This window comes from Podarcis liolepis, assembly GCF_965112155.1.
Source record: "Podarcis liolepis genome assembly, chromosome: 3".
In the NCBI taxonomy this organism is placed as follows: Eukaryota; Metazoa; Chordata; class Lepidosauria; order Squamata; family Lacertidae; genus Podarcis; species Podarcis liolepis.
In genome coordinates, this window is record NC_139557.1 from 760,909 (window position 1) to 786,605 (window position 25,697).

A 25,697-nucleotide genomic window follows, 5' to 3' on the forward strand; every position below is an offset into this window, starting at 1 on the left:
CCCAGGTTAGAATCTGAAAACAGTCCTCATGTGCCTCCTGGACAGTGGGGAAGGGGAAGAATGCACACAGAGGAGGGTTCTTAAGTACTGGGCAGGTCAAAATATATGGATTGTGGGCTGTGTCTGGCCTGGAGGATCACAACTTGTACACAGTCTTCTAGAATGACTATGTCAGACCTGCAAGACACTTTGTAGAACTTGCTCCTAACCAGACTGTTGACATAAGCTTCAGTAGTGTTTGAAGCATATCAAAAGTAAATACCCAGTTACAATGTTCAAAACTGCAAGCTAGCTGCAACCCTCAGCTGATAACCATTCAAATTATGTCCAAGGAAGTACTGAGAAAAAGGAATCATTACTTACTTATCATCCCTTTCTAAACATTTAACCAATATTGGTAAAATTCCAGATTTTATTAGGTCATCAATAGGAGGATTTCTGTCGCTTGATAATAGCTTTCTGTAAAATTAAAGTGAAGGTGGTGAATAAAAAAAAAGATGGGAAAGACAGCATTCATTGTACTTTAGTCCTCAAAAAACAAATAGATGCCTACCTTGCAGCTTGGACAGCACTTAGTTGGATAATAGGGTTGTCACTTGTCGCATTCTGCAACACCACATAGATTTCAGTAAGTTCAGGAGTCAAGCATTAACAAATCCAACTGAAGGAAATAATATATTGTTTAGCAACTTACCTGTAATATAGCTTCTAGTGTTACATTTTGCTTTAAACAAAAGACAAATTTTCATTTTAGTTACAATTCTTATTATAGATCAACTGTTAAAATATATCAGTGTCATCCTCTAAGACCAAGCACTCCAGTTCATTATCTTGGCTCAGCGGCTTCCAGCAATAGTGTCTAAACACTCGGATATAGTCTGTCTCTCTTCAAGTGTCTTCGGCACTTGCATTTTAACTTGCATTTTAAATTGCTCTCTCGCAATTACTACCCTGGGCCCCTGCACTCCCATTTAAATTTTCATCAGTTATGTCATCGGAGGGAGGATAGTTTCAAACCAGAGTCGCCTCAGAGAGTCTTCTTTCCCCCCTCAATCAGTTTAAAAGCTGCTCTGTGACTGTTTTGGTTTTAATTGCCAACAGTCTGGTTCTATTCCAGTTTGGGTGGAAACCATCCCTTTTGTACAGGCCTGGCTTGCCCCAGAATGTTCCCTAGAGCCATCAAATCCAAACTGCTCCTCCTGGCACCACTGTCTCCTCTATGCACTGAAACCACAAAGATGTGCCTGTCTCAGCTGGCCCTGTGCATGGAACTGGTAGCATTTCAGAGAAAGAACCCTGGAGGTATCCTACCTACCAACCTAAATTTGGCTTCCAGGACCACGCGACTATATTTCCCCGTTGTTTAGTGCAACATGCACTACGACCACTGACTCCTTCCCAGCGCTATGCACCAGGCTATCTAGGTGGAGGGAAAGCAGTCTGCTATTCATGTTCCTAAGGACCATACTGCCCATTAGCACAATCCCTGCACCTACCAGAGAAGTACGCTCAGCATGAGAGAATAGATGTTCTTCCCCAAGGAATGAGTTACCCTTCGAAGGGAATGCCTTTCTCTTCCTCAAGGTAACACTCTCCTTCCCCAAGACTCTCATTCTCAACAGCATGGCAGCTGTCATCATGGGAGCGGAGCTACAGTGTCCCTGAAGACCTTGCCCACCCCTCTCTCTGCCTCTCTTGCCTTTTCCAGGCTCACCATGAGCTCGCTGCAACTTTAGACAAGCCCACAACGTTTGCCCAACAAGGAGATGATCATGCAAACCCCATGTATCCAACAGGTGCAAGGGAAGCTTTTATTGCTCCAAGAGGATTTTGGAAACTGGCTGGTTTTTCTGAAAGGGCTGGTGCTGTGCTGTTTTAATTCTAATTATTTGTATGGTTTTAATAATTTTATATATGTACATAGTTTTAATTCTCTCAGTGTTTAATTGTTTTTAATGCCAGTATCCTCTATTTTTAGTGACTATGATTTTTATCTGTAAACTGCCTTGAATCCCGTCAGGAAAAAGGCATGTATGTATATATGTATGCATAAATACCATATACCACACAGACCCACATACACATCAATGCCACATCAATGTAGATACAGTCTTACTGCTTTGAAATCAGCATCAGCATCTGAATCTTCTAAACTTTCTTCTTGGGGCACATTTCTTTTTTTCAGAAGATGTTCATCTCTTTTATTCTGAAGAACAAAGACCCAAGATAGTGCAATTGAATGCCTTTAATGTTTGTTTGTCTGTTAATTTATTTAAATGCTAATGTTAATATTATAGGACTGACCAGTAACAGTAACTCACAAACATAAAATGGTAGAATATAATGAAATACAGTATGATAAAATAGTAGTATCATAAAGAAAACTTTGGTCTCAAATGAGTCCTAAATCAATATAACCCAACTAACTGGTCAACTTGTTGGCATCTGTTTGTCTTGAGAGACAATGGAGTGCACCTTTGGGGGTGAAGTCAAACTGCTGTGTTAGCAACACTGAAGTGATCTCCTTGGGGTGGGAAGCCTGGGAGATGTGTATGGAGGTTGTTATGTGTGGTTGCTCAAGAGCAAACAGGCAAGACTCCCCGTTGGTCTCTTCAAGGCTTTATTATCTGTCCAAAACATTCACAATGCAGATTGACTCAATTCCTTGTCTGCTCAGTCACTAGCACAGGGGTCTGCAACCTTTAAGACAAAAAGAGCCACTTGGACCCGTTTCCGAAGAAAAAACAACAACTGGGAGCCGCAAAACCATTGCGACATTTTAAACAAATATATCTCTGGAGCCACGATCTGACAGCGGGTGGGAAGGTGACGTCGGGACGGTGCGTGACTAACGCACGCACCGCCCCCATGCGACGTTACAGCCAGTACAGCGCCCGCCACAGTGAGGAGTGTCGGGGCACACAATGCGCCTCCTCCCCTCGCTAGTATCCGCCCCGGAGCCGCAGCAAAGATGTAAAAGAGCCACATGCGGCTCCGGAGCCGCGGGTTGCAGACCCCTGCACTAGCAGAATCTGGGAGTGGGCGGTCTTTAAACTTTCCCCGGCAGAGTAGTCTTTTGACCCCCATGCTACGCCTCCCCTCTCTGCGTGTAAACCTACTGCACAAAGAGGGCGTGGGCAGAGGGGGACCTGCCTCCCCTTCCGCTTTGTTCATGCTTTGTTCATGTTGCATCCTCCAAGCCCTGCACCCCTTCCCCACTGGAGGCGTGGCTTCCCTCCTCCGCGGAGGAAGTACCCCGGATGTGGTTCAAAGGACAGCAGAGCTATATGACTGGAATCAGCTTGGCTGCAAGAGTTGCTGGAAGGAGGCAAACAAGGCGCCATCCAACCATCTTAGGGACTCTGTTCCAGATTTGAGTAGGGTTTAGTACTCCTTAGCCTTTTCTTCTCCTGAAGATCTCCCGCAAGGCAGCAGAAGGTTAGGATCAGAGTTTTCGTTCTCCTAGATGGGCTACCTAATCAACTAACTGATCTTTGTTTGATAAGCAATTAGATTTTCTGTTGGGACATTCTGAGAATGGACTCAGCGATAGAGGGCCAAAGCTCAAACCCCAATGTCTGATCACAAATTATGTTGCTACAATTGGCACTCATTCAACAGCTTTCTTTTGCCTCTGACTGACAATTTCAGAGACCGCAAGGTACCCTCTCAGGACAAGAGATTTGGCCCAGATGCCTCCGACTGCTGACCTCTAGTACATAGTCTCTGTCAGCATCGCCCTAGAGCCAGTGCACCAACTGGACTCATGCACCTCAACCCCGACTGGGCTAGGCGAGCTAGGTAGCACCGCCAGAGACCTCCTTTCTCACAGGAACAGGTCACAGTGCTGTGGACTCACAGCTTAGAGCTGAGAGCACCGGATTCACTGTCTCGATAATACAGTCGTTGCACAGCAGAGTTTTGCAGAGTCTTGCAGAGTATAAACCACTTGGAGAGCAGCTCTGTAGAATATCTTCCTTTTATTCTATAACTACAACTATGATACAAAACTATATACAGAGCTGAATATTCTGAGGATAAATCAATGCTACACTGAGAGTCTGCAGCTGCACTTGGCAGCAATCTTATCTCTAGGATCTCTAACACTCTCACTCTCTCCGATACACTGACTGACTGTCTCTCACTCACACACACAGATATGTTGCTGGGCAGAATAAGTAGATAGGCAGGACACGCCTCCTCCTCTCTGGAGAGTCAGCAGAGACCATCAGGAGATCATCAGGAGATTCTTGGGTATGGGAGGGGTGAAATCTCCTCAGTCTCTTGAAAACAAATTCTTTACTAGATATTCATATTTAAAACTATTAATAATGAAAAACACATTTAAATTTAGTTATGAGCAGGAGTATTTCAAACTCAGATACCAATACTATGTATCTTAATCCTGTGTAAGCAAACATACTGAAACTGATCACTACAGCATTCACTATTCTTTGTACTTAGCCAACTGCTTCACTAATTCATGTTTATTTAGGAACTACTCACAGTACAGTGGTGCCCCGCAAGACGGAAAACTCGCTAGACGAAAGAGTTTTCCGTTTTGGAGGTGCTTCGCAAAACAAATTTCCTATGGGCTTGCTTTGCAAGATGAAAGCCGCTAAAAGCCAGTGTGGTGTAGTGGTTAAGAGCGGTAGATTCATAATCTGGGGAACTGGGTTCGTGTCTCCGCTCCTCCACCTGCAGCTGCTGGGTGACCTTGGGCCAGTCACACTTCTGTGAAGTCTCTCAGCCCCACTCACCTCACAGAGGGTTTGTTGTGGGGGAGGAAGGGAAAGGAGAATGTTAGCCGCTTTGAGACTCCTTCAGGTAGTGATAAAGCGGCATATCAAATCCAAACTCTTCTCTTCTTCTTCTAATAGCGCTAATCCGTCAATGGGCTTGCTTCGCAAGACGAAAAAACCGCTAGACGAAGAGAATCACAGAACGGATTCTTTTCGTCTTGCGAGGCACCACTGTACAATCCTAAACATATCTACTCAGAAGTACACCCCACTGCATTCAACAGGATTTACTCTCAGGAAAGTGTGTATAGGATTACAGTGGTACCTCGGGTTAAGAACTTAATTCGTTTCGGAGGTTTGTTCTTAACCTGAAACTGTTGTTAACCTGAAGCACCACTTTAGCTAATGGGGCCTTCCGCTGCCGCCGCGCAATTTCTGTTCTCATCCTGAAGCAAAGTTCTTAACCTGAGGTACTATTTCTGGGTTAGTGGAGTCTGTAACCTGAAGCGTCTGTAACCCGAGGTACCACTGTATAACCAAACAGTTCCAGCTCTTTCTTTCAGAAGCCTGACCCAGTGAAACATTCTTCATAGGCTTAAGAGGTTTTGGGCCTTAGTTGTGGGTGGTGCTCTTCTGAGAAAGAGGAAAGGCACCATCAAGGTGACTTCAAGCACAGACAACCACAGACAAAGGAAGTAAAGTCTCAAAAGCAAATTAAAAATGGGGAGAACATAATGGAACTCTGGCAGAATGTCTTCCAAAAAACAAACCGTTGCTCTGCCAGATTCAGAAATCTGGACACAATAATGTACTTGATGCTTTCCTTGTAGACACATGACATAATAGTATCTGGTGAGGACACAATCTTTTCAGCGCTCTCCCAAGTCACACATGAACCTCCATAGCTGAAACCTCTCATGGCCGCTTTAAACAAAGCATAAACAAATAAAAGTGATGTACTCACCTTTCTAAGTTCAATTGTCACCTCATTTCTATGTCTTCGCATAGTCTGTAGAAGAGAAAAACAGAAACATACAACACACAAATGAAGTAATAGTACCAAAGCCTATGATGATTCAGTTTAACTCTCTTTAACCAATTTTAGGGAACCTACAAGTATACACCAGGCTAGATGTTACAGAACTTTATTCCACTGATTATGAGATGTGTCATACTAATTTTCTACAAGGCAGAGTGAGGAGACCATTTAAAGTAAAACCTGGGTGGGGAGGAATACCACAACCATCCGTAATGCCACCATTTTCTCCTCCCAAAAACTATTTTGCTTAAGTTGTTTTTCTGCAGTGATTCCAAAAGCAACATTCACCGAGAGAAAAAATAGCTGAGGAAATTTCAAGGAGAATTTTTGCATGTGGGAAGGGCTCAGTACACACATCCCAGCGATGCTGTGCCTGCGTTTGCCATCCGCACACCAAGGAAAGTGGCACAGCTGACATTGTGACACACCAATCGCAGCCATGGAGCTTCTTGTTTGGTCTTTCTTGCAAATGAATGCTGAACGGTGAAAAAAGACATGCAAAATATAGCACTGCAGGACAACAGAAAAATTGTAGAATAATTGTAGGAAATTTGCTGGAGAGATTACACACATCTGAACCATTGTTTTGGGAAATTACATTTGGTTCACACAAAAGGAGATGAGGTGGTAAACATTCACGTCAAAAGAAAGAAGAGGCCAGCATTAAAAAACAATACAGAAAAGAGAGACAAGCGTCAAAATGTTGTCAAAATATATGAAGAACTTTAATAAAAAGATCAACTGTCTGATGTGTTTTAAAAGAAACCTTCCTCAGGGGAACAGAACCGTAATTAATTCAATATATGTGTGTGTGCGCGCGTGTGTGCGTGTTATCACATCAGCTATATGGATAAGAAAATTTAACTGTGCAGCAGCAATTGATTTGGATGAAAATATTTATTATTCTGCTGTCATTCAGTATAAGTGTGTATATATATATGCTATTTCTGGTTTTGCTTATATATGTTGTCTTTTAATTCCCTCCATTTAAATATTCTTAAAAACGGATTTAACAAAGGAGTGAATAAACTTCAACCCATAGGCCCAACACAACCTTCTCCCCCTGGCTCCTTCCTCCCCGTCAGCTGTTCAGCAAGGAGAAGCTGACAGAGGGAAAGATGTGGGTGCTGTGCATTGTGTGCAATTGCTGCTCTGAGTGCCAGCTGCTGGAAACCACCTGAGGAAAGAGGGCTTATGTTCATGTCCTGCTTACATGTCTCCTGCAAGCTTTTGGTTGGCCCCTGTGAGAACAGGATGCTGGGCTGGATGGATTATTGGCCTAATCCAGCAGGCTCTTATTACGAGAAAAGGCTCTTCTTATGCAAAAAGTGTCCACACATTTGCAATCACATGCATGCAATTATTAGGCTGCAATTGCATTTCAAAATTTGAGGCTTTAAATAGCTTTAAGGCAGTGCTTAGAGTTCAACTGTGCAGTGCTATTATTTCTATTCTTTTTCTGAGATTATTAACTTCTTTTGCCTTTTGTAGAGTAAGGACATAAAGGGTACGGGGAGCTTTTTATTTTTTAAAAAAGCAAACTTTATTAGAAATGTCTGTGAAGAAAATGGAAGATAAAACTTGAGTGGAGTTACTAAGAATTACGTCTATGCCTGCTCACATGGGAAATACCTTTGTCTTGGTCTACTGCTGTGTTTCTGGTCCTGAAATTCATCTGACATCTTTCCACTCGGGTGATGTGGCCCTTGACCTGAAAAACTTTCCCCACACATGTTCACAATAAAACCTTTCCTTTTCATTTATGATATATAAAGGACCTGTACTAATTATACTAGTAGTTTTGTCTTGAGTTGATTTGTGAACTTCATGCTTACTGAGTTTTGTAGTTAAAAATAATAGTTTTTATTGTTTACTCGATGATAGATGAAAGCCTAATTTGATTAACATATGTTCCATGTTTTATGATTTGTCTGACTACAATTTATATTGATAATTATTTATTATATATTAATTTTATTATATATTATTAATTATTTAATATATATTTAGGTATAGAATAACTTCATAGGTATATATGTATATACCTCTATTTATATACCTATATATTTAAAATATATACTTTATAGGTATATATTTATTATATATTATTAATTATTTAATACAGTGGTACCCCGCAAGACGAATGCCTCGCAAGACGGAAAACCCGCAAGACGAAAGGGTTTTCTGTTTTGGAGGCGCTTCGCAAGACAAATTTCCCTATGGGCTTGCTTCGCAAGAAGAAAGCCCATAGGAAAATCTCCGGGGACCTCTTTTAAATGCTGGTGGTGGGGAGCAAAGCCTTTCCCCCCCTCCGGCCTTCAGAAGAGGTCCAGGAAGGCCGGCGGGGGCCGAAAGGCTTTGCTCCCCACCGCCAGCATTTTAAAAGCAGTCCGGGATAGCAGGGAAGCGCTTCCCGCTATCGCGGACTGCTTTTTAAGGCAGGCGGGGGGGGAGCAAAGACTTTCGCCCCCCGCCCGCCTTCAGAAGAGGTCCTGGACCTCTTCTGAAGGCGGACGGGGGGCGAAAGTCTTTGCTCCCCCTTGCCTGCCTTCCCGGGAGAGCGGAGAAAGGCAGCGCGTTTCTCCGCTGTCCCGGACGGCTTTGGAAGGCAGGCGGGGGGGGGGCAAAGACTTTCGCCCCCCGCCTGCCTTCAGAAGAGGTCCAGGACCTCTTCTGAAGGTGGGCGGGGGGCAAAAGTCTTTGTCCCCCCTGCCTGCCTTCCCAGGGGCTTTTACATCGCCCCGGACAGCGGAGAAGTCCTCCGCTGTCCCGGGCGATTTTAAAATGCCGCCCACCAGCATTTTAAGATCGCCCCGGACAGCGGAGAAGTTCTCCGCTGTCCCGGGGTTTTTTAAAATGCTGGGGGTGGGAAGAAAAGCCCTTGTCCCCCCCCCCCCAGCCTTCAGAAGAGGTCGGGGGACAGACTGTCCCCGGACCTGGTCTGAAGGCGGTTTCCATAGGAACGCATTAATTGATTTTCAATGCATTCCTATGGGAAACCGTGAATCGCAAGACGAAAAACTCGCAAGAAGAAAAAACTTGCGGAACGAATTAATTTCGTCTTGCGAGGCACCAATGTATATATTTAGGTATAGAATAACTTTATATTGACCACATTTGTGCATAATGCTAAACCATGGTTTTAGCACTGTACTGAATAAGCCCAAGCAAAGCACAAACTCTCATGCTCCCTCTTCCCTGGCCTTCCCACACAGTTTCATGTGTTTTTTAAAATTCTGCTCATTTTTCTTCTCCTTAGCATTCTCAAATAGCATTCTGTTTGGGCCAGGTTCAAAACAAACTCTAGTTAATTTAGCAGCTTTATAACCCATCATTTAAGGGACCTTTCTAAGAGGTTTACCAGAGGGCCACAATATATACATAGTTTTGTATAAAGAAACAAACCGAGAATAAGTGGTTACGAGCTTGCTAACTAAAAGGCAAATGCCAGGATTAAACCATTCTCAAAATAAAGGAGTGTACAGTGGTACCTCGGGATGCGAATGGGATCTGTTCCGGAGCCCCGTTCGCATCCTGAACAAAATGTAAGACCTGACTGTGCGTCTCGTGTTTTGCCGCTTCCGCACATGCATGTGACGTCATTTTGACCGTCTGCACATGCGCATGCGACGAAACCCGGAAGTAACGCGCTCCGTTACTTCCGGGTCGCTGTGGAGCGCAACCCAAAAATACTTATCCTGAAGCGTATTTATCCTGAGGTATGACTGTATATCCCATCATAGATCTGTACTTGGATTGGTGTTAACTTGTGCAAAAATGAAAAAGAAGTCAGGCTAATTTTTTAAAAGCAAATTGTGTTCAACCAAAGGTGAACTGTCTAGGAGCTTTACTAATGCCATCTTGGTAATCAAGATAACCCCACAATGAATTGGCAAGTGTTGTAGCAATGAGCTTGTATAGGTTTATAATCACTTGCTTTGATATAAGCTAATGGGCTTGCTTTCATGCTATCCTTATCTGTGAGCCCAGAAAGGGGAACTATCTGTAAGACTTGGGGATTTGCCGCCTATGCCACATCTGGGCAGGTGAAGCGATGAGAAGTGCTAGGTAAAGTGACTGTGTGGAACCCAGTTCAGCTACTGATTGATTGTGTGACTACAGTACATTATTTATTGCTTTCATTTAATAATAATAATAATAATAATAATAATAATAATAATAATAATAATAATTTATTTGTACCCCGCCCATCTGGCGGGGTTTCCCCAGCCACTCTGGGTGGCTTCCACAAAGAGCAAAAATACACTAAGATGTCACACATTAAAAACTTCCCTGAACAGGGCTGCCTTAAGATGTCTTCTGAATGTCAGGTAGTTGTTTATCGCTTTGACATCTGATGGGAGGGCGTTCCACAGGGCAGGTGCCACTACCGAGAAGGCCCTCTGCCTGGTTCCCTGTAGCTTTGCTTCTCACAATGAGGGAACCGCCAGAAGGCCCTCGGCGCTGGACCTCAGCATCCGGGCAGAACGATGGGGATGGAGACGCTCCTTCAGGTATACTGGGCCGAGGCAGTTTAGGGCTTTAAAGATCAACACCAACACTTTGAATTGTGCTAAGAAACGTACTGGGAGCCAATGTAGGTCTTTCAAGACCGGTGTTATGTGGTCTCGGCGGCCACCCCCAGTCACCAGTCTAGCTGATGCATTCTGGATTAGTTGTAGTTTCCGGGTCACCTTCAAAGGTAGCCCCATGTAGAGCGCATTGCAGTTGTCCAAGCAGGAGATAACTAGAGCATGCACTACTCTGGCGAGATAGTCCGCGGGCATGTAGGGTAGGCATGTAGCCTGCGTACCAGGTGGAGCTGGTAGACAGCTGCCCTGGATACAGAATTGACCTGCGCCTCCATGGACAGCTGTGAGTCCAAAATGACTCTCAGGCTGCGCACCTGGTCCTTCAAGGGCACAGTTACCCCATTCAGGACCAGGGAGTCCTCCACACCAGCCCGCCCCCTGTCCCCCAAAAACAGTACTTCTGTCTTGTCAGGATTCAACCTCAATCCATTAGCCACCATCCATCCTCCAACCGCCTCCAGGCACTCACAGAGGACCTTCACTGCCTTCACTGGTTCTGATTTGAAAGAGAGGTGGAGCTGGGTATCATCTGCATATTGATTGATGGATGGGCTAATGATCTTGTTGGATAGTAAAATTCATGCTAAATTGCTGTTTTAGGGGTTGTTTTTAAATGTCTGGAACGGATTAATCCATTTTGCTTTCTATGGGAAGGCATGCCTTGGTTTTAGAACACTTTGGTTTTGGAACAGACTTCCGGAACGGATTAAGTTTGAGAACGAAGGTACCACTGTAGTGCCAAATCCCCATTCTCTCCTTCCCTCATTCCTCATGTCTTGCTTCCCAATCGCAGTGCTACAAATACTGTTCATCCATCTACAATTTTATTTATCCTCTTGAGCTGGTATGCAATAGAACCATGTGGCACTTCCTGGTGAGCCAGATCTTGTCCAAGGACTAACAACTGTTCAACCTGAGCACATAGGCTGAGCTGAGACTTAAAACAAAAAAAACAAAAATACAAAACAAAAAAACTTTAAAACCACCATGGCCGAAATTGCATTGTCTAATTACAATAGTGTATTTTATATTTATATTGGTTTCCTGTGTAACTAATAAGAGCCTGGGTTAAACCACAGAGCCTAGGGCTTGCCGATCAGAAGGTCGGCGGTTCGAATCCCCACGATGGGGTGAGCTCCCGTTGCTCGGTCCCTGCTCCTGCCAACCTAGCAGCTCGAAAGCACATCAAAGTGCAAGTAGATAAATAGGTATCACTCTGGCGGGAAGGTAAACAGCATTTCCATGCGCTGCTCTGGTTCACCAGAAGTGGCTTAGTCATGCTGGCCACATGACCCGGAAGCTGCACACCAGCTCCCTCGGCCAGTAAAGCGAGATGAGCGCTGCAACCCCAGAGTCGTCCGCGACTGGACCTAGTGGTCAGGGGTTCCTTTACTTTTAATAAGAAACTAAAGCTAGTTTTTCACAGGAAACTGCCATCCCTGAATAGGTGAAATTCCAAAGTGTGAAGGTGGATGGGAAACAAAATGGCTACCCAGGACAGTGACTACCTAGAAAAATTATTTGGGAGTTGTGGTGGATGGCATAAAGAAAATATCAACCCAATGGTTGGATGGGGAGCAAATTCAGTTTTAGGAATTATGAAGAAACTGAGAATACTACCACAAATATAATGGCATTATATACATTTGTCTTGAGGACACATTCTGTACATCTACAATTGCTGCATTTTGCAAGGAGTACCTTAGGTCAACGACAGACAGTGACCATTTTAGGCATGTCCAATTGTTGTGCGATCGCCAACAAGTGGGTCCTTTTGAATCCAGAAGAGGGCATAATGGAGGCAGGGTGGAATGGGAGTGGAGGCTCTTATACGCACTCTGTTAATGCGCACAGGGGCTGCGAACTGAACCCCCACGTCAAACAGTTGTGGCCTGTACAAGATATCTATGTTGTTTTTCACTCGATTCAGAATTGGCCTCCACAGTCACTTACGGACTCATTGTTAAAACCGTGTTTATGAAACACAATCTTACTCGGCTACAAGTGATCGCCAAAGAAGTATCAAAGCAGTGTACAACATAATTAAATGCCATTAAAAACACTCGTAAATATGTTCAACAGAATGTTGTATGTATGCAAGCAATCTATGCTTGTGTGAATAAAAAAAAGGCACTAAATGCCAGTGGAAACACACCAGTAAAGATGCTTGTTGGATCTTGGAGGGGAAGCTATTCAGTCAAGCAGGAGCTATACATCCTTCTTGTGACTGACAGCAGATGGGTCAGGAAAGGCTATAGAACCACCAGCATGAGCTCATCAAAGGATATTAGTGGAAGGGCTGGTTCATATAGGGAGGCTGAGATTCCTGCATTGCAGGAGGCTGGACTAGATGATCCTTTGGCGCCCTTCCAACTCAGAATTGTAAAGGTGCCATCTCAAATAACCAGGTTCCAGGTTGCTTAGCGCTACACGGATGAGCTACATGGGCAGTAACAAAACCTTGAACTTGGTTACGTAGCAGAATGGAAACCAATGTCTCTTCTTCAAGGCAGGTATTATATGCTTGCCGTATGGGTCACCAATTAGCAGCCTAGCCACAGCATTTTGTACTAGCTGAAGCTTCCCAGTCAGGTCAAAGGGATCAATTCCCAAATCTGAGAACCAAGAGGGCCTCAAAATTCAGTATCAGTTTATTGTCCCTCATCCATTCTACCATTCAGCTCCTAGTTCGGGATCTGCTCAGCCCCACCTGATTCAGATGTCACAGAGAACTGTATACTGATGACACCATGTTTCAGATCTCCTGCTATCCACTCTAACAGCTTCGTAAAGATGCATAGGGGACAAGATGGTTCCCTGCAGCACCCCATAGTACAAGTGCAGGGGTTTGAACAAGATGACCCTGGTGGTCCCTTCCAACTCTACAGTTCTATGATTCTGTAGTCACACAATGCTATTCCCTAGAGCTGGAATTGTTTCTCTTTGTTTCCCAATGTATTTCATATCAATTAAAAATTTGGTGTGACATGAACACATTTTTATTCTCGGAGCATGGCCCAAAGAACAAAACTTTGAAAACCACTGTGTTAAAAGCTGCTGAGATATCAAGCAGAAACAACGGTGTGATACCATTCATCAAGAGCAACCAAGTCCAGTCCCACACCCAGATTGGGAAGGATTTACAGTCGTACCTTGATTCTCGAATGCCTTGTGACTCAAACGTTTTGGCTCCCGAACACAAAAGTGAGTGTTACGGTTTGCTAACGTTTTTTGGAAGCTGAACCAATCGGAACCAATTCCAAAAAACAAATAACGTTTTTTGGAAGCTGAACCAATTTTTGTAGCCAATCGGAAACCGTGCCTTGGTTTCCAAATGTTTTCGGAAGGCCAACGGACTTCTGGAACGGATTTCATTCAAGAACCAAGGTACGAGTGTATTTATGAACAGGATTTATATGCTGCTTAATCATCAGAACCTCTAAGGAGTTTACATAAGATGCCTTTGATCTTATGTCATGTAAGAGCTGTCACCTCTTAAGTACCCATCCTAAGAAGTTAGTAGTTGTCGAAAACCCACAGGGTCCAAGTCGCATTTCTTTAGGAGTGGATGCACTCCCACCTCTTTCTCCATACCTTAAAAGAGCATTGGCCATATCGTGAACACACCTTGTCAGCTCCCTTCAGCTAGTTTGAAATTGGCAAGATGGGCAAGGGTCAAGGGGGCATGTTGTCATTTGGGCAAGTCATTTTCAAGTACCTTGTACACATCACCAAGCTGGAATGGACAAGCTGACATGTTTATCACATTATTTGGACCTGTCACAACCATGGTGTTCAAGTTCCTATGAAGGCAACCAATGTTATCAAAGTGCCCAGCAAATGCATCATAATGGGCATTCAAGGGTTCGATCATCCCATTTGTTGAGATATAGAACAATCCTCCCACCAGCTGGAAAAACTTGCCTAGAATTTTAGCATTCAATTGAGGTAGCAAAGGAAGCTTTCTTTGCCACCCAAATAACCATGCAAAAATCACAATTATGTGCCCTAGTGTGTCTGGTTGTCCTCACTATGTGCCTGGTGCCACCTACACTCCAGCTGCTGTCCAATTCATTTCAATAGCCTGACCTTCCAGGAATAAGCTCACCATCTCATCTACTGATTGTAAGAACTAGGTTTTTGAGATTTAAAATAGCCAAGAACTTAAGCCTACTAGAAATGCACTCTGCTAGTACCACATGAGAACTATTACAAGTTCTTGCCTTCAACACGTATGGTGTTATGATACTCACAAAATAAGGTGCTCACCACTAGGTAAAAGGTAAAGGGACCCCTGACTATTAGGTCCAGTCATGACTGACTCTGGGATTGCGGCACTCATCTCGCTTTATTGGCCAAGGGAGCCAGCGTACAGCTTCCGGGTCATGTGGCTAGCAGGACTAAGTCGCTTCTGGCGAACCAGAGCAGCGCACAGAAACGCCGTTTACCTTCCCGCCGGAGCGGTACCTATTTATCTACTTGCACTTTGATGTGCTTTCGAACTGCTAGGTTGGCAGGAGCAGGGACCACTAATCAAAGCAAAATAGCCTAGATGCTGTTCAGTCTGGCTTCATTGAACAAAGAGTGCCTTGGTAACCCTGCTAACACCAATGGTAGGAAATGGATAGGAGCGTTCTCGTTCGTTCTCAAGGACTATGGGGGAAATGGTATTGCACACTGTATATTGTCTCCTAATCCTTGGGTATTCAATTCCCAACATACTGACAAGTGCACAAACCCAGGACAGATGAAATGATAGAGAAGGTGCGTTGCACCCTCTTTCTAATAAATAATAATAATAATAATAATAATAATAATAATAATAATTTATTTATACCCCACCCATCTGGCTAGGTTTCCCTGGCCACTCTGGGCAGCTTCCAGCAGAATATTAAAATAAAATGATTCATCAAATATAAAAAGCTTCCCTAAACAGGGCTGCCTTCAGGTGTCTTCTAAAATCAGATTATTGTTGTTTGTTTCTTTGACATCTGATGGGAGGGCACTCCACAGGGCAGGTGCCACTACCGAGAAGGCCCTCTGCCTGGTTCCCTGTAACTTCGCTTCTTGCAGTGAGGGAACCGCCAGAAGGCCCTTGGAGCTGGACCTCAGTGTCCGAGCAGAATGATGGGGGTGGAGATGCTCCTTCAAGTATACTGGGCCAAGGCCATTTAGGGCTTTAAGGGTCAGCGCCAACACTTTGAATTGTGCTCGGAAACGTGCTGGGAGCCAATGTAGGTCTTTCAGGACCATATAGAATAGACAGTATATTAGAACATAGCTCCAATCCACATTGGAGCCCTTGTAAGGTGGAATAGGGGCCCCTTCCCCACAATATCACTTGGCTTAGAAGAAAAGATTCCCTTTGGGCCACACCACACCTATGTTATCAAAGAAAAAACACTATCACTGATCCGCTATAATTTAAAAAAATAGTACAGTGTGTCTGTACCCTTGCAATTGCTTCTCTTTTATAGGGAGCAGCAATTGGAGAACCAGCAACCAAATTGAGCTCCATGCCAACTGGATCCACAGTTAACAACCCAAAGGCAGGTTGGAGGGGAAGCACTGACATTTAGGGCAATAGGTCCTGTTGTTGTTGTTACTATTCCATCTCTTCCTCAAAGTGACCATCTTGTAAACTAGCTGCTACTTACAATCACAAAACTAACAATACAATGCTCTGCATAACCATAACTAAAAGTACTGTAGAAGACCCCCATTAAATTATCTGATATGTATGCATACAATGGCAGCCTAAGCAATAAAACCATTATCTTTTTCATTATATATTGTGTCCCTATAAAGAAATCCAGGTACATTTGGATACTCCAACCTGCAGCCTACAGGGCTAAACAAAGGAGTTCCCATTAAATGTCAGTGATGATAACATGCAAGGCTCCTACCAATCCTGCATATTGGAAATAGAGCGTTTAACAGGGAGACAGAATGGGTTGTTCTTCACTTTCACATTTGTAGGTGATGATGGACAACCACTGGAGCGGGGGGGGGGGGTTGCTATTTGGAGGCAGCAATAGCACCGGTCTTCAAAATACAGTTGCTGTATCTGGGTTATTTGGGCACTTAACTGACCCGTAGCCCAGCTGGGAGTAAACACGGCTATTTGGGGGGGGGGGGAGGCGCCTGTCAAAACCAACACATGGGAAAGGACATGGATGCATCTGCCCAAAGTTCCAGGGAGGATGGGGCCGAGCTCGAGGGAGATCCGCGGAGGTGCAAACTGGCTGTCGGGATCCCCGCGCCCGGAGGCGGCGTCCCAGGCGACAGCGAAGGACAAAGAGGCCAGAGGGACCCGGCCGAGCCCTCGCTCCGGCGCCGACAGGCTGCCCGGGGCCACGGGGGGGGGGAGGGGGCGCAGAAGCACAAAGGGCTGCCCGGCCTCCGCCTCAGGGGGCCTCGGCGCCGGGGGGTCCCGCCAAAGGGCGCCGCGCCGCCCCGGCAGGCAGGCAGGCAGGCAGGCAGGCAGGGAGGCGGCCGGAGAAGCGGGATCCCGGCGGGGCGCCGTCCCCGCACGAGGCAGGCTGCGGCCTAGGCAGAGCGGCTTCTCCCGGCCCGGCCGCCCGGCACCCACCTCCACGTCTCGGCCCTTGTTCTTGAAGCTCTTGAAGCGGTGGTTCTCCAGGCCGGCGGCGGCGGCGGCGGCGGCGGCGGCGTTGTCAGCCATGACGGCGGCAGAGGCTCCGGGCTGAGGCGGAGACGGCGCGCGCACGCGCGAGCGAGCGGAGGCGGGCAGGGGCGGGGCGGCGGGGCGACGCCCAGTGACGAGGGAGGGCGGGGCTTCCGGGGCGCCTGCGCAGCGAGCGAAGAGCGGGAAAGGGCAGAGCGGCCGCGGAATGGCGTCGAGGCCTCGCTTCCGGGGAGAAGGAGGCGGAGGGCCGGCGGGCGGCTGCGAGGGAGTCCCGGCGCGGCGCTGCTGCTTTGGCCGGAGGGGAGGCGAGGCGGCGGGCCAAGTCCTTTCCGCGGGTCAGCGCCGCTCGGTTCCTGGCCCGGCCAGGCGCCGCCTCCTCTGCCGGGCCCCTCCGCGACCACGAAAGCGACCGGCGGCCGGCGGCCTTCCTGGGGGCTCCCGCCCCTCGCCCTCGAGGCGCGCGGCTGTGCCTTCCTTGCCCACAATATGGTCCGGAAACCTGAACCCAGGGAATGGTTGAGCGAGGCATGCATGCTTGTGAATGTTCTTTTTAAACCAACAACCTTGAAATAAAAGGTTTTTCTATATGCCAGATTCGCACAAAAGGTGTGCGCGTCGCTATCCGTGTATCATAGAATCATAGAGTTGGAAGAGACCACAAGGGCCATCAAATCCAACCCCCTGCCAAGCAGGAAACACCATCAGAGCACTCCTGACATATGGTTGTCAAGCCTCTGCTTAAAGACCTCCAAAGCAGGAGACTCCACCACACTCCTTGGCAGCAAATACCACTGTCAAACAGCTCTTACTGTCAGGAAGTTCTTCCCAATGTTTACTCCAAGCCAGGCGAGCTGTTTTAGTAAATCGCATCCTTCCCGCCAGACTAAAAGGAAATAACATAGCAGTAGAGGGTGTGGTAATAGACCTCCCCCAGGGAAACATGCACTTCAACACTGGATTTTCTCCCCATGTTGTATTAGCTGTGGATCTGGAAAATCCCTATGGGGGGGGGGGAGCGCAGGATGCCACTTCGATGGAGTTTATTGTGAAGCTGCTGCTGCTGCCAAAATTAGAGAATCCAAGCAGCTTCAAATCTACATTGAATTCCATCGTGCACAAGCCCTGGGAAGGCAAGGGACTTGCAGTTTCTGCCCAGTCTTTATACTGTGTGATAGAGCAGAGGTTTTCAACCTTCTTGGGTCCACAGCTCCCTTGACTAACTACCTTCTTTCTGCAGGACCCCCATGGGGCTCAGAAGTCCAGTTAGGTCACCCTTTGCCTGCAGAACTGGCAGCCCCTCAACCCTTCTCAAACACCCTTGTGGAGTGTTCCCTCAGGCTCCTCCCCCCTCTCCTTGGGCAGCCACCCCGGTCTCTGAGGTGCCCCCCTGCCCCAAAGAGAGGCATCATTTGTCTGCAGAGCTTGTAGGCAGAGCTGCTGCAATAAACAGCTGTGCAAGCTGTTGGGAGGCAGAGAAGCAAGAGAGCATCAAAGGAGGGAAGGAGGGAGGGAAAGAGGGACAGAGTCTAGTGTTGCCCGCAGCACCCCTGACCATCATTCAAGGCACCCCAGGGTGCCATGGCACACTGGTTGAAAGCCACTGCCCTAGGACGCCCCATCATCTCAGGTATCTGCACTATCACAGTGGGCATTTCTGGATATATGTTCTGAAACCATATGCCATCAGTGCTCCTAGCTAAATATGTGACACCACAGACTTTCTGAGGAAAATACAATCTTTGAACAAGCTACCTAACAATACTATACTAGCCACTATGTATGTGGAATCCCTGTACACCAACATCCCACAGAACGATGGATTACAAATTTGGAGATGACCTGTTCCTCCAGATCAGCAGCACAGCAATGGGCACCCACATGGCCCCACAGTATGCCAACATCTTCCATCTTCATGGCAGATTTGGAACAATGCTTCCTAAACTCCTACCCACTCAAACCTCTCTTGTACCTGCAATACATTGGCAATATTTTTATTATCTGGACACATGGTCAGCAGACCCTGGACACCTTCCACCAGACATTCAATGACTTTCACCCCACCATCAACCTAACAATGAACCAATCTATGCAAGAAATACATTTTCTGGACACTACTATAAAAATACAGAATGGGCGTATAGACACCACCTTATACCGAAAACCAACTGACCGACAAACATATCTGCATGCTTCCAGCTACCATACCAAACATACCAAACAAACAATTGTATATAGCCAGGCTCTACGTTACAGCCGCATCTGTTCCAACTCTACAGACAGGGATTCTCACCTAAGGGATCTACAACAAACCTTTTTGGAACTAAACTATCCTGATGAAGTTAAACAACAAACTTGCTGCAAGACAGATTCAAAACAAAACAGAACACCACTGGTAACCACATACAGCTCTAAAGTTAAAACAGCTCATTGCATCATCAGAGATTTACAACCTCTCCTAAACAATGACAGTTCTCTTTCTCAAGCTCTGGGAGAAAGACCTTTCATTGCCTACAGACAGCCACCCAATCTTAAACAACTCCTCACCCACTATAATACAACAACCAGACTTAACATGGACACTGGTACCAGAGCCTGCAATAAACCCAGATGCCAACTTTGCTTCCACATACACCCAGCCAACACCATTACTGGCCCCAACAACATCAAACATACCATCTCAGGCGTATTTAAATGCTCATCCTGAGCATTTGAGGATCTGTCCTTCCTGTGAGCACTCAGGGCTGATTTCCTTCAGAATGGAGAGGTTTTATCTTCTTGCTGTCCATGGGACTCTCAAGAGTCTCCTCCAGCACAATAATTCAAAAGCATCAATTCTTCGGCGACCAGCCTTCTTTATGGTCCAGCTCTCACTTCCATACATCACTACTGGGAAAACCATAGCTTTTACTATATGGACCTTTGTTGGCAAGGTGATGTCTCTACTTTTTAAGATGCTGTCTAGGTTTGTCATTGCTTTTCTCCCAAGAAGCAGGCGTCTTAATTTCGTGACTGCTGTCACCATCTGCAGTGATTTGGAGCCCAAGAAAGTAAAATCTCTCCCTGTCTCCATTTCTTCCCCTTCTATTTGCCAGGAGGTGATGGGACCAGTGGCCATGATCTTCAGTTTTTTTGATGTTGAGCTTCAGACCATATTTTGCGCTCTCCTCTTTCACCCTCACTGAAAGGTTCTTTAATTCCTCCTCACTTTCTGCCATCAAGGTTGTGTCATCTGCATATCTGAGGTTGTTGATATTTATTCCAGCAATCTTAATTCCGGCTAGGGATTCATCCAGCCCAGCCTTTCGCATGATGAATTCTGCATAAGTTAAATAAGCAGGAAGACAATATACAGCCTTGTCGTACTCCTTTCCCAATTTTGAACCATATGCAGTTCTAACTGTATGGAACTGTTCCATATGCAGTTCTAACTGTAGCTTCTTGTCCCACGTAGAGATTTCTCTTTTTTAAAAAAAATAACTTTTATTAAGTTTTCCATTTAACAATCCAATCATATCACATTTATTATTCCAAATTATACCAATACATATCATAAAGTCCAAATATTTTGCCAAATTATATATTTTTGTTGGGGATTCCCATGCTTTGAGTTCAGTAAGGGTCCAGTCATCTCATATTTCTGCTGCTTTTAGTGTTCACCGGTCCCATCTTTCAATCTTCTTGTTGTTATCCTTTTTCTTCTTAATAGCCTCTGAGTTGTTTTCACAGGCGAGTTAAAGTAAGCAATATTATGCTTCTGTGTGAACTTTGTAAGTCTCTCCCCTTTTTTTAAAGCTGGTAAGTCTTTTGTTTGCAATAAATCACACACTGATCCAAAAGTCCTCCTTGAGCGGCAGACGCCATCATTCTCAGTTCCGATGAAATAAAATCTAGGCGTTTGCTCATTAATTTTCCCAGACAGGTTGCATCATAAATTAGGCTTTCCAGGGAAGATTTTGCCAAGTCAAACTTAGAATACAAACATGATAACAGAGTAGTGGCTCGCCTCCCCCTGTGCCTATTAATCTCACAACAAAGTCTGTCTCATAATGGCGGATCCCGATTAAAAACTGTGTCACAAGAGAGCCTTTTATTTTCTTTCCAGATCTTTCAAAAAACAAAGGCTTTAGGTGATATTTTTATTTCCTCACAGTTTATTTTCCAATCTCACTTGTTATAAGTCGTATGACGGTTCTTCTGGGATGGGGGTTGTTAGGTAATATTGTAATAAAAAAAAGAAAAAGTTCCCTCCCCCCTTTCCGTTCCATTTCAACATACCAGCATAGATGTTATTCTTTGATGTTATCTTCTGTCCAGTCCATTCCATCACTCTTAACTTCTCAGTGGCAGGCTTAATTACCAGCTAACATACCCTTTTCTTCGCTTGAAGCACGTGCAATAACTTTTGTATCCAATTTTTTATATTAAGTAATGCAACTAGAGTCGCTCTCAGAGACAGTGTCCGGGAGATCCGAACTTGAGGGCTTTCCGTCCAGTGCCCTCACCCCCTCCTTCTTTCGAGCTCGGGGGTGATTTATGGGCAACTGCGGACGAGGCTGCATCTTCCCTTCCACCAGGAAGAATTTGGGAGGCTGATTTACTCCCATCATCAGCCCCTTAATTACGAGAGATGGTATTGTCGGCCATCTTCCAAGGCGCCCCTAGCGGCCTCCCCCCACATAGAGATTTCTCAGGAGACAGATGAGGTGATCAGGCACTCCCATTTCTTTAAGAACTTGCCATAGTTTGCTGTGGTTGACACAGTCAAAGGCTTTTGCATAGTCAATGAAGCAGAAGTAGATGTCTTTCTGGAACTCTCTAGCTTTCTCCATAATCCAGCGCATGTTTGCAATTTGGTCTCTGGTTCCTCTGCCTCTTCTAAATCCAGCTTGCACTTCTGGGAGTTCTCAGTCCACATACTGCTTAAGCCTGCCTTGTAGAATTTTAAGCATAACTTTGCTTGCATGTGAAATGAGTGCAATTGTGTGGTAGTTGGAGCATTCTTTGGCACTGCCCTTCTTTGGGATTGGGATGTAGACTGATCTTCTCCAATCCTCTGGCCACTTCTGAGTTTTCCAAATTTGCGGACATATTGAGTGTAGCACCTTAACAGCATCATCTTTTAAAATTTTAAATAGTTCAGCTGGAATATCATCACTTCCACTGGCCTTGTTATTAGCAGTGCTTTCTAAGGCCCAGAAAGATATGGATGTCTCCAGGTAGTGTGTTTGCTGACCTTGAGCCAGACATCCTGGAGAGTGAAGTCAAATGGGCCTTAGAAAGCGGATTGGAGGATTGGAGAAGATCAGAAGAAGTTGCTGAATTACAACTTATTACTAAACTGAAAGGGACGTGGGTGGCACTGTGGGTTAAACCACAGAGTCTAGGACTTGCCGATCAGAAGGTTGGCAGTTTGAATCCCAGCAACGGGGTGAGCTCCCGTTGCTCGGTCCCTGCTCCTGCCAACCTAGCAGTTCGAAAGTACATCAAAGTGCAAGTAGATAAATAGGTACCGCTCCGGTGGGAAGGTAAACGGCATTTCCGTGCGCTGCTCTGGTTCACTAGAAGCAGTTTAGTCATGCCGGCCACATGACCCGGAAGCTGTACACCGGCTCCCTCGGCCAATAAAGCGAGATGAGCGGCGCAACCCCAGAGTCGGTCACAACTGGACCTAATGGTCAGGGGTCCCTTTACCTTTACTAAACTGAAAACTATGGAGAGACCTGGTCTGAATAGAGGTATTGGATTCTTGTCTCATTACACATGCTAAAGCTATTTTTGGTCTGCATACTGCATGCTATCCCATGCTTTTTCCTGTAGGACTAATTGCAGTTGTTAACAGTCGTCAACAGGTTTACCATACCCATTGAGTCAATCACCCATCTCCAACTACCCTTCTGAAGAAAACCAACCCCACTCTCCCACTATATGTAAGGATCTGGTGACTTCTGTTTCAGTGTCTCGCCAGAGTGGTGCATGCTCTGGTTTTCTCTCGCTTGGACTACTGCAATGCGCTCTATGTGGGGCTACCTTTGAAGGTGACCCAGAAACTACAACTAATCCAGAATGCGGCAGCTAGACTGGTGACTGGGAGAGGCCAGCGAGAGCATATAACACCGGTCCTGAAAGACCTACATTGGCTCCCAGTACATTTCCGAGCACAATTCAAAGTGTTGGCGCTGACCTTTAAAGCCCTAAACGGCCTCGGTCCAGTATACCTGAAGGAGCGTCTCCACCTCCATCGTTCCGCCCGGACAATGAGGTCCAGTGCCGAGGGCCTTCTGGCAGTCCCCTCACTACGAGAAGCCAAGTTATAGGGAACCAGGCAGAGGGCCTTCTTGGTAGTGGCACCCACCCTGTGGAACGCCCTCCCATCAGATGTCAAAGAGAAAAATAACTTCCAAACTTTTAGAAGACATCTGAAGGCAGCCCTGTTTAGGGAAGCTTTTAATGTTTAATAGGTTATTGTATTTTAGTGTTTAGTTGGAAGCCGCCCAGAGTGGCTGGGGAAACCCAGCCAGGTGGGCGGGGTATAAATAATAAAAAATATTATTATTATTATTATTATTATTATTATTATTATTATTATTATTATTTAGTGTATCTGAAGAAGTGTGCATGTACACAAAAGCTTATACCCAGAACAAACTTAGTTATTCTCTACGGTGCTACTGGACAATTTTTTTATTTATTTCCACTGCCTTAGTGCTACCTTCACACTGGGTATTTATTGTGGAACTTTGTCCATTCATTTTTTGAAGAGCATCTGCACATTACCACTGTGAATAAAATATCTGTTTCCCCCTTCTTCAAGCTCAGAAAATCAGACTTGGAACCAGACACAATGGAACAGCTGCAGAATTTCCCCAGGTGTAGAAGCCACATCGCACTGCTATTTCATCTGTATTAAATTGCTCTAATCTAGCCGGAGTGGACGCGGGTGGCACTGTGGGTTAAACCACAGAGCCTAGGACTTGCTGATCAGAAGGTCGGCAGTTCAAATGCCTGCGACGGGGTGAGCTCCCGTTGCTTGGTCCCTGCTCCTGCCAACCCAGCAGTTCGAAAGCACGTCAAAGCGCAAGTAGATAAATAGGTACCGCTCCAGCAGATAAATAGGTACCGCTCCAGCGGGAAGGTAAATGGTGTTTCTGTGCGCTGCTCTGGTTCGACAGAAGTGGCTTAGTCCTGCTGGCCACATGACCCGGAAGCTGTACGCCAGCTCCCTCGGCCAATAAAGCGAGATGAGCGCTGCAACCCCAGAGTCGGCCACGACTGGACCTAATGGTCAGGCGTCCCTTTACCTTTACCTAGCTGGAGTGGAAGCTCCTTGCAACCCCTCTTAGCTGGTTGTTGGTACTTACAGAAAGCTTTGTGTGATGCTTTGAAGCCCCCACCCCCATGGCTCTCTTTAGCATTGGGGATGAGCTTACAGGGGGAGGGAGGCTTGCATAGAGCCAAGTGCTCAGCCTACAGAGAGAACTACTTGGAACTTTAAAGCCCTGACAACCATCTGATCCATGGGCACAGCCAGGATTTTTTGTTGTGGGGGAGCCCTTTTGTTAAGGGGAGCAGAACCTCAGCTATGTATTTTTATTGATTTGGGGAGGGCACCTGCCCCTCTCTGCCACGCCCATGAACTGATTATTGAGAATTCAAAGCACACTGTACTGGTCATCTGATGTCATTGTAGCTCCAGATGATTAATCTGTGGTCTACATGGAGCAGGGTACGTAAGAATCCCACCTGTACTTTAAATACGACCTCTGTATCAATATTCTGTCTCCTTCCCCCTCAAATTACAGGTGGTGGGATAACCATGAAGGAGAGAGCACAAAATACACAAGTTCCTGATGAAAATAACACCTCCCCCACCAGCATTTCACAGCAGCCAATCTGGATTTACCAAAGTCTTGGAGCAATATTGGCATTTCACTTCCATCGTAAAGCATAATGGCAATGATTTGATGCCCACATCTGAAAGTACCTTAATTCTTCAAGGACCTGATTTTAACACCAAGGGGAACTGGGTGGCTGCTTTTGTAGCCGATTAACAACCAATAAGATGGTTGTCAAGTTGTTAAATACCAGAACTAAGCCACCATTCCCCAAAATGTGTCCTGTAAATATGCACTAAACAGCAAGCCCACAACTTGTGCACATTGAACTTTCTTCACTTGACAAAAATCCAGGGAGACACTGGCAATTCTGCCCACCAATGAACCCCATGTACGGTATTTTGACTATACACAATGTTGGCTTTAGGCTAAGGTTACCAGATTTTTTTTCAATGAATCAGGAGACACTTTTCAACTTCCATGGATTTTGTCAGGGGACTGATTTGTAAATCCGGCGACTATCCCCGGGAAACAGGGACATCTGGTAACCTTACTTTAGGCACAATCCCTGCAATGTAACCCCCGTTGTGAGCTTACTCTACTCTCTGTGTTCCTTGGAGCTTTCTGCTCTGCGCACTTGACTTTGTTTGCATGTACTTGATTTGCTCTCTCAATTTTAAGAGGAAGGGGAAGCCTTGAGGGGCAGTAAATGACCTTTGGCTCTCCATACCCATGCGGGATTCTGCTTGGCCCTCAAAGGGTATTCAGCTAACAAGGTAAGTGGAAGTGGGATATGTATCTCAGTGGCACTCAGTCCCTAATTGCTGGGTTTTTAAATGGAGT

General features: G+C 45.7%; 1 protein-coding gene across 1 annotated transcript in view; it reads right to left on the bottom strand.

Annotated features, from left to right (window-relative positions):
- Positions 1-17,469, bottom strand: part of KPNA3 (karyopherin subunit alpha 3) — a 33,465-nt gene extending 15,996 nt beyond the window's left edge. Inside the window, exons 1-6 of the mRNA XM_083495078.1 lie at positions 16,966-17,469; positions 5,707-5,751; positions 2,117-2,206; positions 695-724; positions 554-606; positions 364-459 (exon numbers count right to left, since the gene is read on the bottom strand). Of these exons, the coding sequence (XP_083351204.1) occupies positions 364-459; positions 554-606; positions 695-724; positions 2,117-2,206; positions 5,707-5,751; positions 16,966-17,058 (407 nt within the window). The 5' untranslated portion in view covers positions 17,059-17,469. The remainder of the gene's footprint in view (positions 1-363; positions 460-553; positions 607-694; positions 725-2,116; positions 2,207-5,706; positions 5,752-16,965) is intronic.
- Between the last annotated feature and the right edge of the window lie 8,228 nt (positions 17,470-25,697).